Source organism: Abramis brama (genome assembly GCF_963993115.1).
Source record: "Abramis brama genome assembly, chromosome: 11".
Lineage (NCBI taxonomy): Eukaryota > Metazoa > Chordata > Actinopteri > Cypriniformes > Leuciscidae > Abramis > Abramis brama.
The window spans coordinates 34,384,394-34,400,202 of NC_139973.1; the positions used below are offsets into that span (position 1 = coordinate 34,384,394).

Here is a 15,809-nt window from a genome sequence, read left to right on the forward strand (position 1 = left end):
TGCAGCTGATATTTGTTCTGCCATAGGAGAAACATCGTTACATGCAAAGATCTAAAAACAGCTACTGAAAGGTTGAGAGTTTAGGTCAAATTTGTCAGATGTTGAATTATGTGGGTATAGTGTACGTGTGTGTGTGTTGTATGCATGCATGTGCACATATGAGTGCATGCATATCTGAGTGATTTGCATAGTGCATGTGTGCATTTGTGTGTGTGGACATGCACATATGTGTGATATACCTGCTGCACGTCTTGTTGAAACACACACAGCTGAAGTCTCTGGTGCAGCCGAAGCTTGCGATGTTGCAGGAGACCCTCGAGTCTGCGATACTGAATAACTACCTCATGGACCATCTCCAGAACCACCCTCACCGCCTGACTATAATCGGCCCCTGCCGTCAGAGAACCTGAGTCAGCCGGGGGCTGAGGCCTCTGCAACACATCCAGTAGGGTCTTTCCTGTCTGACTGACCTGCGATCAGAAATATAAAATTCATTACTTTGTATTTCATTACTTTGTTACTTTTTGTGCTTAAAATTACTGGTTACTACATTACAAAGCATAATATCTTACTTTTTTATTCCTCTACATTTCATAAAAACATAGTTTCTTATTATTTCAAACCTGATGTAGTCGTGTCTCCTCGTGTCATGAACAAATCATTCTTTTGATTCTTTTCAATGAATCTGTAAAATCGCTTCACAAATTGCTCTGGACAATTCATTTGCGAATGACTGATCAAGTTGCAGCTGTTCTCAAATCAAATCACTGATTCAATGATTCGTTCGGAGGAAGTTTGTGGTTAACAACCAGGGCTTGACATTAACACCAACCAACCTGCTAAATGCGGGTGGATTTCGGCAGTGGCGTGTAACGCAGTCACTTTACTACCCACTTTGGAGGGTTGAATTTTATATATAATATATACATTTTTTAATTATAGTCTTGTAAAAAGGCATCTGAAATAATAAACTAAGTGCAATGTACTGTGGTCAAAAATATAGATTTTTCGATACATATCGATACTGAAATATCTGAAACGCTTCCGATACTCATTTCCCCAGAATAGATACACAATACCAGCTGCGCTTTCCCACTCTCTCATCTCTCCGACAGCGAGTTGACACACAAACCCGCCTCCCCGCACTCACTTGTTTATTTTGCTCTGGATGAATATTGTTGGTGTTATCAATGTTAAAATTGTGGCCAGAAATGCTGAGTGGCTAGCAAATTTGGAAAACCACTAGCCACAGATAATGTAAAAAAAAGTTAATGTCAAGCCCTGTTAACAAATCACTAAATTGGTCCTGTCAGACTCAAAATGAATCAAGAACCAGAATGAATATGATCCTCGAGCTCGAGTGTTCAGAGGATTTGAGTTATGGCACAAAGAGTTAATTTTAGTATTGTTTATCGTGAATAAAAATCATATTTAGGCTATACAGTACACTACTAAAAGTTGTTTGTGAACTAAATCTGCTCTACAAGGGCAAGCGTTTTAAGCTTATTGTACAGTATGAAATGCATCAATGTATGAAACTATTTTCACTCAGAAATTGCTAGTAAATTTTACAAATAATTAAAGAAACTGCAAGTAACACATTGAATTAAATGTTAAAATTTAAAGTAGAAAGACTGAAATAGTATATTATTGCAAAACATACTCAATATGTGTAATGTACAACTTCAAAAAAATATTTTTTTTTACATTGTATGTATGTCCACTTGTATCACCGTCTATATGGGAGGTTACTTTATGTAACACATCTAGATATTGTAAAAATAGAGCAAATAATTGCCTAATGCATCTTCTCCACTGTCTTCGCCATTTCAAAAGATATAAAACTACTACAGCCCAGATCCACAACACTGCACCAACCAACTCTGAAATGCATTGCCCACAAACATAGTACATAGACTACATCTCATATTTAAAAAGTGTACATTTTATGTGTCAATGGTCACCTCTGTATATGCTGTGGTGACCTGCTCGTACAGATTCTGATGGTTGTGAATGGCCATCTCAAGTTCTTGTGTCGCTGTTGGCAATCCGCCCTCACCGCATGACTTCACCCATCCCTCCATGCTGGACAGAAACTAAGAACAGCACAGAGAGAGAACACACTCTCAAACTTTACACTGTAAAAGGTCCATGTAATAAAACCAGAGAGGACAGAGGTGCAGAGTCGCACAAACTCATTAAAAACAAGCTCAGACATAATTAAACAGAGTTGCTGAAGATCTTACAAATTGGGGTCATAAATCAAAAAGGCATGAAAAAGCTATGTGTGCACATTTAGACAAATGAGTTATTAATGAAGAATCAGACTGAGGCTGATAGAGGAGCCTTAAGTACAGTTGCACATAGAGAAAATCAGGAAATACTTAAAAAAGGATCAAATAAATCAAGGAACCGAATTATTGACTGATAACAGAGGATCTACGTAGGAAATATATAACATCAACTAAATAAGCATTAGTTGGATTTTAAAAAGTAGTAACAGTGGTGGTTACTTTTCTTCGTGTAGCCTAATGCAGTCACAGTTAGATTCAGTGATATTAAATCATATTTTTGACTTAAATAAATCCAGTTTAATCTTACTGTACCACATTTTAGGTTACCTTTCAAAACAGTTTTACAGTTTAGAAACACAGGGTAAATCATTACACTAATGGTGTAAAATTGAAATGATGCATCACAATGCATCGATCTGGAAATAAAAATCGTAAAAATCGTACACGTTAAAATATCACTCAAAATACAATACTTGATTTTAGTTGAAAAATTATGAAACAACAAAATAACCAAATCGACCTGAATCAAATCAAATTGAGGCCATATTTCAGATTTCACAATGCATAACATTTTTTGATAAAGAATAATACTAATATTGTTGTCAGAGCTAATTTTTGCTAATACTGTAAAATAAAATTAAATAGTATATAATATAATTAATAAAAATAAATTAATTGTTTTAATTTAATAACATTAAAAAAGTAAAATTAAAATGACCCCGTCACGAAAAAATTATACTTATGAACTGAAATCTTATTACACACACAGGGATGCGCAGCAGCACACAAATGGTTGGTTTATTTCACGTTACGCCCAAAACACACCCATTACTCATTAAGAGAATAAGGACAACCGTTTTTAGACCATGCGCCTGGCGCCAACCATTTTCCCCGTTGTTAAACTAGCAAAAGTGGATTCAGACCCGTCCTAAGTGCACTTGCGCCCTGCGCTTTAGACCATGCGCTTAGGTCATTAAAATAGGGCCCTAAATCTTTAAACTCACCTTTTTCAGATTCTTTGACAATTGAGGTGATGTGCAATGTATATTATTAGAAAATTAAAGTGTTTTTTGACCTTGAATGCATGTAAACCTGTTGTAAGAGAGCAGCAAAACAAAATTAAAAAAGCATAATAGGGGAAAATTGGATAAGCTTCACGGGCATCAACAGATAATTTCTAAAATCAAAAATCTGATTTTGATAAACGTGTTCTTAAAAACAATAAGCTACCAAACAGCCCAGTTTTACCTGTTCGGTTTTTTGGTGGAACACCGAGGACATGGCCAAGATGGCACTGCGCTCCTCCAGTGCCGAGGCAAAGCTCTTCCAGTCCTGATCCAACTGACCAGAGATCTGCTGTATCTGAGCGGCGGCGTAATGACCGGCCTCACAGAGCCGCGTCGCCACCGAGACGATTCGCGAGATATTCACATATGCATTCTGAAAAGAGAGACAGGATGCCAGAGGATGACACCATTAAATGAGTAACAAGAAGACAAAGGCTGTCTCATTTTGTCTAGTGAGAGTGTATCAGGGCGGCTTTCTTGTACAATTTCCCCATCGTACCATTGAGTTCATGGCAAAGTGGTCATGCTGGGTTTGTAGATCTGCTGCATGCTGGTAGCTCACTCCAATGTCTGTGTGTGTCTGCAGGAACAGCTCTTTATTGTGCCCGATCCATTCAAACATCTACGAAGAGCGAAACAGAGAGAGAGAGAGAAATGCTGCATTCACAGACGGTTTGAGGGAAGAAAAAATTCTTAAGACACACACATTAAGTAGCAAACTATGACCACAGGCTGAAGATTACCATACTGGACCAATCAAGATGAATATTTCTCCATAAATATTTACAAAGTCCAGGCAAATTTGCTTAACAGTCCTTCTAGGGCTTTGGGTGATTCGACTCCCTGCTAGTGTTCTTGTGATCTACACGTGAACCTTAATATACACAGATTTTCTCTTTGGCTGCTGTACAAGCAATAGCCCTTAGTGTTCTGGCGCTTGTGGAGCACAGATGGGCTCAGTCAGCAGGACCGGGGAGTGTGAGACTGTCTCTCCGTTTGGGCTTAAACGGAACACAAGGCCTCCCGCGGACACCAGGCCACAGAAGGGAGTACAGTGAACATTCCATTATCATTACGATCATTTATTATTTATTTCATATGACCTTCAACTATATTACTCTACTAGCGTTAGCTAATTGTTTGTTTTAACATGCTATTAAAAATGTGAATGGTGTTTAATATGTGCAATATATATATAAGAGTATGTACCTGAGGGAACAAATTAGTGCAGCATGGCTACGATGTTGTGGAAATGAATTCTATTTTTTTCCACAATATTCATTTTTTCTTCCACATGTTATGAGGGGGGTCCGTATTTATAAATCTGCTGTCAACAAAAGCCCTTTTATGCCCTGCATTTTTCCATCTATGGTTTAATGTCTGGAAGCAAAGAAATCCAGACATAAATATAAGCATTGTAATTTTATTACTCCTAATAATAATAATATTAATAATAATAATTATTATTCATTTTTAAAAATGTAGTTCAATATTATTATTACTATAGTAAATTATTCTTTATTAATTTAAATGTCTAATTTAGTAAAATGAATATAAAATGTAAATAATTAAATGATTAATTAAATATTTCTTTATTGTTTTTTATAATTGTATTTTTTTGAAAAAATGTATTGCAGAAATTAAATATTATAATTTTCTTAATATTTTTTTTTTTTAATTAATAATAATAAATTATTATAAATAATAATAATTATTACTATTATTGTTGTTGTTGTATAGTCATTATCACATCATGGTAAAAAAATAAAATAAATTGTTTTATGATTGTCATTGTATATCATTATTTCTCCTTGTTTGATCATCCCTGACAGTTCTTCCCAATTTTCCTTAGCATTATTTTCCCTTCTACATATGTCATGCTGATCCTGTGCTCTAACCTTTTCTGCATCCTGCTCGTACAGCCGTAACTGAAAACACTGGTCCAGCTGTTGTTTGCGGTTGAGCCAGGCCTGCAGAAGGTGCTGCCGTGTAACTTGAAGTTTATCCAGCAGGGCGGAAATCTTAGGCACCAAACTCTGGAAGTCGGCCCCACCAGACAGCCTCCCGTCTCCTCCGTCCCTGATCTTCTGAAGGAGTCGCTGTCCTTCATGGTCTAACTCATCCACTGGTGCTTTCGTCATAGTCTTCCTCAGTCGAGCGTGCTCCTCCAAGAGTTTCCGCGCTTCCTCTGCGTTAGTGGCCAGCTCTTGGCAGGAAAGCACCTCCTGGAGCTCCTCCAGCCGGGAAAGGAGGTGAAGAGCGCCTCCGGTGAACTCCTCAAGAGAAACGCGGAGCTCAGTCCATTCCACGTGGTCGTACTCCAAGGTCCCCTCAAGATCTGCCGTCAGCTGAGATGGGTCCACCAACTTAGTCAGACCTTCCACTGAAACCATACTGGTCTAAGAGAAGAAAAGAGCCTAAGAGAATGATCGACTGCACATTGTAAAACTAATTTACAAATAAATACTAGGGCTGTGAAACGATTAATCGCGATTAATCACGATTAATCATTTCACAGCCCTAATAAATACACAACATTGTTACATGTAACATGCGGTTATTATAGTAATAACTATAAATTATGCATAATTACATGCAACTAAACCATACCAAAACCTAATCTTAACCCTATAGTAAGTACATGTAGTTTATTAATATTACTCAGTACTTAAATGTATAATTACATTGTAAAAATAGTGTAACCAACATTTCAAATAAATGTTGTTCTTTTCATGCTTTGTTCTTTCTCTTCATCAAAGGAAAAATTATGATTATTTAGACAAAAAATATTAAGCATCGTAACCATTTTCAACTTTGATATTAATATGAAATGTTTCTTGAGCAACAAATCAGCATATTAGAATGATTTCTGAAGGATCATGTGACACTGAAGACTGGAGCAATGATGCTTACAATTCAGCTTTGCATCAGCAATAAACTACATTTTTAAACAAATTAAAATAGTGCAATAAAAATCAAAAAGTCAGAAAAGTCAAAAACAGACACAATGGAGGCTCTGTACTGGCAAATCAAAACATTTTGTCAGTCTTCGGACCTTAACAATTAAAAAAAATAAAATAATAATCTATATGAAAGTAAATCAAATGCCAGATGTATTTTTCTGTGGGTTTCTTATTTGACAAAATTCCATTCCTACAGTATACCTCAAAGGTGAATTTGGCACTGCCAAAGTTGGTCTTCTGCTTCTGCCAGAAGTTGTCTGGTTTGATAATGAGAGCGACACAGATCTCAGCTGGAAATGACTCCTGTAGCGTCTTCAGCAATGGCTTGATTAGATCCCATTTAGACCCACGCATGTCTACGATCACTGTAAATCCTCGCTTACTTACATCCTCACTGCACAGGAAACAGGGATTGACAATGTTAGAGGAAGGTCAACAATTTAAGGCAATCCAGGAAAATTTGGATACAAATCTGTGCATTTCTTTTGCACAACTGCTTAATTTTGCAGAGTTATACAACAATGAACCTAGCTAATACAAATATGTTCTAAGAACGTATCCTAACGTTGTGTGAACGTTAAGGGAACATTCCATTTCATGATTTTTCAAACATTATGGTTAATGTTACTTTTGAAAGTTATCTCACTATTCTGAATCAAGTACTGTAGTAACAATTAAAAAAAATGTTAAACTAATGTCCAACTAAAATTAAACAATTAATAAATAACATTTTTGTGAACATTTTGAGAACATTAGAAGACCAGATAACTTAGAACGAACATTCGATTAACGTTAATGGATTAACGTTTGTTCATAACTTTGCGAGAACCTTGCCAGAACGTTCTGAAAGTTCTGTAAAATCTATATGATTTTAGACTTGCATCACATTGCATCAGAATGCCCTAAAGATCAAAAAGATGCTCTAATCAAACGCTTTAAACGCATCCATGTCATCCTTTATAGCAATTTTAGCTGTTTTGATAAGGTTTTTTGAAGCCTAAACAAGCACAAGCAAGCCTTTTTTTGCTGTTTACAGAGTCTAGGGCTATCACAGAGATGCTTTCTCAGGACACTTTTCTTCAGGGATATCTTTCAGGGACATTTTAACAAATAAATGTTGGAATTTTATAACCTGGGCACAGTGGAGAGGTAGGTCACCAGTTTGCGCAAGTCTTCTTGCTTTATTCTGTCGTGATTACTTCGTGCAGGGAAGGTAAGGATGGGTCCCCCTCTCTTGTCTCTTCCTCCTGAAAAGAAGAGGATCATTTTATTACTAATTTTACTACTCAAAGCACTTTAATGGCCCTAATTATGGTAATACCCATGAGTCTCTGTGTGTGCATGCTTAAGAGGGTGGTGAGACAAAGCTGTTCCACGGTGAATTAATGTGTGAGTGTGTGTGTGTTTACAATGCAATTATACATTTCCCACCTGAGACAAAGGCAACCTTCTCTCTTAAAACTGTTAGAACATCAGCCGCCTTTATTCCATCATTCCTAAGAGATCCTGATGAGAAAGACGGAACTGAGAGAAAGAAAAAAGAAGAAGAGAGAAAGAAAGGGATATAAAAGTTATGTATAGACTCAGGACTGTAACCTAGACAAAGAAGGAAACACACTTGTTCCAATTTAAAGAAGAGTAATTGACTGAGGAGTGTTTTTCAAATGATTGTCATCATTTACTCAACCATATGTCCTTCCTTCTAAACCCCTAAGATTTAATTTCTTCTGTTTACAGAGATGTTAGACATCATGTTCATGCTGCTTTTTTCCATACAACGAAAATGAATGGCGACCAGGGTCCTGTCAAATAAGAAAATAAATGATACATTAATGTTTCATAAAAGTAGTCTCATAATATGGATGTCACGATGGCTGTAATGAAGCATACGAGGAAAGAGATAGAGAACAAAAATAGTCTTTAGAATAAAGAATTTAAAAAAGCCACAGAATAAAAAATACAAAAGGTAATTGCAATTTTTTTATTGCACAATTCTGACTTTTTCTGTCAACTGCGAGTTCATATCCTGCAATTCAGACATTTTACTCAGAATTGTGAGATATAAACTTGCAACTGCGTGTTATAAAGTCCAATTCTGAAAAAAAAGCCACCGCACATTTTTGACATTTTCTACTTTTTTTCTTGCAATTTTGAGAAAAAAGTCAGCATTGTGAGATATAAACTCGTAATTGCGCTGAAAAAAGTCAGAACTATGAGATAAAAAGTCGTAATTATCTTTTATTCAGTGGTGGAAACAAGCTTCCAAATCATAAAGTATTAAAAACATTGGTAACACTTTATTTCGATAGTCCACTTTCGACTTTCTAACAGCTATATAAGTAACTTTGCAACTACATGTCAGCTACCAGTCATTAGAGTATTAGCAGACTATCTGCTTAAGATCGGCTATAAACACTTTATTTTGATACTCCCCCAAAGTAAACTATCGAAATTAAGTGTAACCAAAACATTTGAATATTAGATTTGTGTGAGGACCATTCATTAAAAAATATTCCTCTCCTTTACAGTTCTCATATTCTATTTCCTCAATTTCACTATGCACATTTTTAAACTTGGCATTCACAATACATATGAGACAATAACTATTTAAGTTTAACATCATTCTTTATGTTAAACACCGCATGAGATATCTTGATGTGTTATACTTGATATTACACAAATGTGAGCACTTGTGAATACTGACTTAAATTACAGATTTTTTCTCACTCAAAGCTATCATATAACTTTGCAGGCTAGTCTTTATATTGTAAGAATGCTACTACAACAACTATGGTTCTTTTGATTAGGGCCCGAGCACCGATGGTGAGAGGACCCTATTGTTTTTGCTCCGTTTATTCTTCTTCTTCTTCTTCTTCTTCTTCTTCTTCTCAAAAGTGAATCACTTTTTTAACGTGCTCGAAAACTCATGAAACTTTGCACACGCTTCAGAAGTGGTGAAAATTTACGTGTGATATGGTGGGGGGGGGGGGGGGGGGGGGCAAATTCGGTAAATTATTGCCCCCACATTTTGACCCGGCTCTAGGTTTCACGTACAGGTATGAAATTTGGTACATACATGTAATGACCCAATACCTACAAAAAAGTCTCTTGGAGCATAGCCCTAAACACAACAGGAAGTCAGCTATTTTGAACTTCCTCTCAGATTTTGGGCAGTTTTTGCCATTTCCTTTAACAAACTCCTCCTACAGTTTTGATCTGATCCTCTTCAAATTTGGTGAGTGTCATCTTAAGACCTTTGTGATGTTAAATTGCGAAGATCTTGAGTTTTCGTCGAAGGGTGTGCCCTCGGCGGCCTGACAAACGTACACCCAATTTCGGCCTTTTGGTGATTTATGCATGATCAGATAAGTTCTCTGTCAATATTGCTTGCAGTTCCGATGTTGCTAGGCAACCACAGACAGCCAGCAGTAACTCAGGCATTCGATGTCCAATCTGCCCCAAACTTCACATGTTTGATGAGTCCTGTCCTGAACACTTGACCATGCTCATATTTGGTTATAGCAATAGCGCCACCTGCTGGTAGCAGGAAGTGTGGCAAATACAAATTACTTTGACAAGGAAGTGTGGCAAATACAAATTACTTTGACATAGTCCTCCTATATTTACATACTGCCCACCGTGCTCTGTTTTCCTAAAGGCGCCGGGTGGCGGCGGCACGGGTGCGAGGGCCCTTTTCATCGCTGCTTGCAGCTTTAATTGTTTTTGAGACTGACAGCCCCTGGTCACCAATCACTTTCATTGTATGGAAAAGAGCAGAATGAATATTCAGCTAAACTTTTCTATTTGTGCTCCACAAAAAGAAAACAAACCATTCAGCTTTGAAACGACATGAGGGTGAGTAACCATGTCAGAACTTTCAGTTTTAGGTAAACTATCCCTTTAATTGATTATGATCAGTCCCTACAAATACTGAAAACGTGTTATTTTATGGCATGTGCAAATACTGTAAAAGATGATAGTGTAAAAAGCAAAATACATTATAAAAGAATATAAAACAACACCAAAATATTCAGTGTATATTTATTAAAATAAATGATGCCTTATAGGAACCTTACTTGTCCCAGTGCCTAAAAACCACCCCTAACCATATAAGCCTGCTGATCAATCAAGATGTCCTGAAAGATACAGGAACGATATGAGCTGCATGCACTCATCCAATCAAGGACACCACATCCAAAAAAGTCTTTGTTAAAGCATTTTAAGCCATGAACCAAGCCAACCTGCTATGAGGTGAATCATAACATTACAAACTTTGAAGTGAAACAATTTTTTTTTTGAAAATAAGACAAAAGTATAAAGGTACAAGACTATGTACAGTGGGCTGCCAACTTTTGAGATTAGCTTGGAGTGAGAATAATGGAAGGGGGAATGTTAAAAAAAAAAACTGTTACTATTGTAATTGTCAAAACACTTGGTAACTAAACAGAAATGTATTAAGTTTTTATTATTGCTTGACACAAATTTTCAATTTCACAATTTCAATTCAGTTTAATTCTTGTGATTTGATTTCAATCTTGATTCAGTATCGATTAATTTTGATAAATATTACATGTTAATTGTTCTCAAGAAAAAAAATCTCTCACCTAATGCTGTAAACATACAGAGAGCCCTTTAGGCCTAATGCGTTTTTTATTATAACGTTATAATTTTTTAATGATATAAGTAAAAAATATAATAAATACGTAATATAGTGCATATATTTAGCAATATACTCCTCTCTCTATATCAATTTTTTCTAGACAATAACGTGCTATGCTCATTAAATGGCTTTCCTGAGGTAAATGTGATGTTATTGTTCTTCAGCTGTTTTGTTGACTCTTCCGCGGATGAAAAACACTGAATGGTCGATAGGCTATTATGTATGACGAGGAATATACATTTCGATAAGTTATACTGCATCTTTCAACATACCTATTGTTCATTCGTGTTTATTTACTATTAACTAGTAGGCTAGTAAAGACAAGAGCAAGACGTGCCGCTGCGATCTGTCACGTCACATTTACAAGCCAAAACGGTATTTATTGCTTGAATTTCGAAATAAAATGGACAGAATCTGAAAGCGGAGAATTTGTTTCATATCAAAAGTAACCTGCTCTTTCTTGTCTGTCGGTGTCAGTGTCCTCTTTGCTTCGCGATTATTCTCTGCGTGAGAAAATGGATGTGTGGCGTGTGAAAAGTGTCAATTGCGTGAGTCTTACGCCGAATGTGTGAGTTGGCAGCCCTAGTGATAGAAGAACTACAATTCTATGAAGCATAATGTACAGCATAATTAAAAAATATTGAGAAATATAAAACCACTCATTAAAAATGTTGATTATATATATATATTCTAAGTTTATTGCAAAATATGCATATATATTCAAATATTTAAGTATTTTGAAACAGTAGGGAGACAGACTTGATTATGTCATTTGGGGTGCTTCATGGGAGTGGGCGGAGAGTTTGATGCATTTTGCTCTCTAATTGGTGGAATTTTCTGTACTGGCATCATGGGTTTTCTACAGCATCACCACAAATTTGGCTGTTAAACACAATTATTTTAAAGTCCCCCTGAGGTGAAAATCAAGCTTTTAATGTTGTTTATATGTCTATGTGGTGCTTTTAATATGCTTTAAGACAAACTATGTAAATGCGGAGTATTTTCTCCTTAAAACTGCAGTGAACCAAAGACAGTCTCAAAAACACGGTTTGAAATCGCTGGTGTTTCTGACGTAACAAACTACCCTGTAACCAATCAGGTCAACCTGTGCTCGTCAACGAGTGAATCTTTGAGCTGGTGTGAGTGAGTGGAGGTGGGGTAATTTGCATATTCATAGAACTGTGTATACTAAATGAGGCAAGGGTGTTACATTCAAGCTTTAAGGCATGTAGTTTTTTTTCAAGGAAAAAACGTTTTAATATGTCATTTTGGAGATCAAAGATGAGTTTTATGGGATAAAATTATTGATTACAGGGGGACTTTAAAACTAAGTTGAAATATTGCAGGCTTGCTTCTTCAACTGAAGCAAATACCATCGATTAACAACCTTGTAGCTTACAGTAAGGTTGTCTTTAAAAGTAATCGTAAAAAAAGTATTTTCCTATGGAGTATTTACTTGACTGTTGTACTATATTATGTGTGGCTCAAACATTGGCTGGCGGAATTAATCATTGTATTCACTACAGCACCTTCGAATTCAAATGTGTGCGAATATAACATAAAAACATTACAACAACATTGTTTTTCTTGGTCAATATAAACAGGATGGTGTGTGGGCGTGCTACTACCATTGCTGCTCTGTACATTTTGTATAAGGATCACAAGGGACACATGCATTCTGTAAACATTGAATGACAGACAACAGTATTAAGCATAATACTGACTGCATGGAAAATATAGTAGGTCATCGAGCAGGGGGCAGGGATACCCAGCTGTTGGCACGTCTCCTTCTGTTTAGATTCATTAGTGGTGTAATCTGCCTGCTCTGTAATCCCATAGCCGACAGCTGGGCACCGGGGCAGCCGGTGGAGAAAAGTTCAATCACACTTAAACACATATAGACAGAAGAAACATATACAGTATACACACAAGCTGCATGCTCACAGATGTGGCACATGCACTTGATCACACAAACAAATGCACACACCCCCCGATACTAAGGTACATCTGTTGAGTCTGTATGAGTCTGCCTAAAAAGGTCTTTGCACTGCTTATGTCTGCATTTCATCTCTCTTGCTCACACTCATCTGCAGGCTACATAAACTATTAAACCTGAGTGGAAGAGTATGATGCTGAACATGGCATGTTAAATTTACTGTGAGAACTGACTTTCCGCAGACCCTGCTAGAGTGGAGACACCATTTCACACTCCCTCACACGCACACACACACACACACACACACACATATATGAGGACAAGGCCAGAGGTGGAAGTAACGAATTACAACTACTCACATTACTGTAATTAAGTCGTTTTTTGGGGTACTTGTACTTTTTTTAGTATATTTTTAAAGCTGTAATTTTACTTGTAGGCTATATCTACTTCGTTACTTGTAAAATCACATTTCGTTACTGAGTACAATTTGAATTGATATTCAAATCTTAGACCGGCATTTCGGTAGCCAATAAAAATATTTGATCGTAAACGGACCAATAAAACCCCTGATATTTGGACTGAATTAAAGCCGCCGCAGTCGCAGCAGGTTTTGAAGAGCTGATCATAAGTGAAAGGAGGCGAGGAGCTCAGAGTGATTAATGGCTGGACTGAACATTTGGAGAAACAATAAACTACATAGTAGTATTCTCAAAATATCTATATTTTGATACATATCAATACTTAAATATCTGTCAGTCAATACTCATTTTCTGCAGTATAGGCGTATAGGCCTATACACCAATACGACACGCAGCTGCGCGTTCTCGTCATTCTCTCATCTCAACGACAGCGAGTTTGACACCCGCCTCCTGTCAGCGCGGGATTGCAGGTAGGCCTATTACGAATAATTTTATTAATACCTGCAAGTTTCTATGGCATTTTTTAATGGCAAATGTCACGAGTGCAATATTGTAACGCGAGGGCACATTCATGTAATCGCAGAAAACTGGACGCGAGCTCTCAAATATACGAATGAACTGGACTCGGATATTGCGTGTGCGCTCTCGGACTGTGTCATATCATGTGCAATCGCGAATCTCTCCAAGTGGTTCTCACTGCAGACTCAAATGACGTCCAGCTCCAATCTCTCCATGCTCTTGAATTAAACGCTGTCAAAAGTTATGAAAAATCTAGTCTTTTTTGCAAATTAAATTCAGTTTGAAATCAAGCTTCCTTGTGCTGTGTGTGAGCTATTGCAACAGTGAACGTTACCCTATTGTAAAGACAAACACTGAGTGAGTAAATATTTAAGTTAGATTATTGTAATGGTTATTGATCAATGTTTAAATATGTAAACAAAAGCCTAAATTAAAATCTCACCATATAAAGTGGAAGTGTCTCTTCAGAAGACTTGAATTAAACTTTTCCATTCAAATCGATTACTATTACAATGAGTGTTGTGCTTTTCGATGCTTGAAAATAATGATTTCCTTGACAAAATGGATGGAAAAAAATGTATATATTAAAATATTTAGTATGTGGTAGTTTTCCCGATGGTATATAGGCTAGGCCTACTGAATACTGACATATTTCAAGGTGTCATATTGAAGTTAGAAATTCCAGTATCATGACCACTAATGTCCTTCGACAATAAGGTAAAACGTGTTAAAACTAAAAGTAGCTATTTTCTAAAAGTAGCTAATTTGTACTTTTACTTAAGTACTTTTTTGACACCAGTACTTTTACTTGTAATTGAGTATTGTTTCAGCAATGTAACGGTACTTGTACTTGAGTACAAATTTTCAGTACTCTTTCCACCTCTGGACAAGGCTCCTTAAACACTCTTGAACACAGTCATTTCCCATTTACAACTTGATCTAGGCTATTGTGCGCTGACAACGTCTAAAGCTAAACGTCCTCCAACAGCTCACAACAAAATAGGATTTACACTACAGTTCAAAAGATTGGGGATGGTAACATTTTTTAATGTTTTTTAAAGAAGTCTCTTATGCTCACCAAGGCTGCATTTATTTGATCAAAAATACAATAAAAACTGTAATATTATCACAATTTAAAATAGCTGCTTTCTATTTTGATATAATTTAAAATGTAGTTTATTTCTGTTATGGCCAGTGTTGTGGGAAGTTACTTTTAAATAATATATTAAATATTGAGTTACTCCCTATAAAAGTAACTAATTGTATTAGTTATTTTTTTATGGAAAGTAATTAGTTATGTTACTTTTGCGTTACTCTTTCTCACCTGGGCTGGGCTTGCTTGTTTTTTTGTTTTTTTTATAACAAATTTGCCAAATGTAAAGGCCCTTTCACACCATAAGTGAAATGACACAGAAGAACTTCAGTTTTAACTTCAGGAATAAAACAAAAAAAATTGAAACTGTAATGTATCTAAAGTCATTTTTGCTTATGTGGCTTAATTGGATCATCAAAGGTCAGGAGCAAAGACATTGAGACAGTGAGATTAATTACATTTGTATATTTGTCTAATTCAACATGTTTAATTACTGCAGTAATGTAGTTTGTGTAATATTCTGAGTTTGCATTTCACGGGTTTTATTCATTTTGAGGAATACTAAATCTGTTTTTGTGCAAGTGAGATGAGAAAATGCCTGCTCACATTTAGTCTAGAACTACAATTATCATGTCCACACAGCGCACACAACGCCTCTGCACTTACTCATGATTTCTCTCAGTCTATGGGGAAGCAAAGGAGCTTGTGTTAGTTATTTGAAAAAATAACTCAGATATTTTGTTGTAAATTTAAAAGTAATGCGTTACTTTACATGTTACTCGAAAAAGTAATCTGATTACGTAACTCATGTTGCGTTACTCACAACACTGGTTATGGAAAGCTGATTTTTCAGCATCA

At 36.2% G+C, this 15,809-nt stretch overlaps 1 protein-coding gene across 1 annotated transcript in view; it reads right to left on the minus strand.

The window, feature by feature from the left end:
- kalrnb (kalirin RhoGEF kinase b) overlaps window positions 1-15,809 on the minus strand; it is an 82,779-nt gene that overhangs the window by 53,855 nt on the left and 13,115 nt on the right. Inside the window, exons 2-9 of the mRNA XM_084128966.1 lie at window positions 7,756-7,848; window positions 7,457-7,571; window positions 6,526-6,718; window positions 5,260-5,760; window positions 3,861-3,983; window positions 3,543-3,734; window positions 1,965-2,096; window positions 240-470 (exon numbers count right to left, since the gene is read on the minus strand). Coding sequence (XP_083985092.1) covers window positions 240-470; window positions 1,965-2,096; window positions 3,543-3,734; window positions 3,861-3,983; window positions 5,260-5,760; window positions 6,526-6,718; window positions 7,457-7,571; window positions 7,756-7,848 — 1,580 coding nt within the window. The remainder of the gene's footprint in view (window positions 1-239; window positions 471-1,964; window positions 2,097-3,542; window positions 3,735-3,860; window positions 3,984-5,259; window positions 5,761-6,525; window positions 6,719-7,456; window positions 7,572-7,755; window positions 7,849-15,809) is intronic.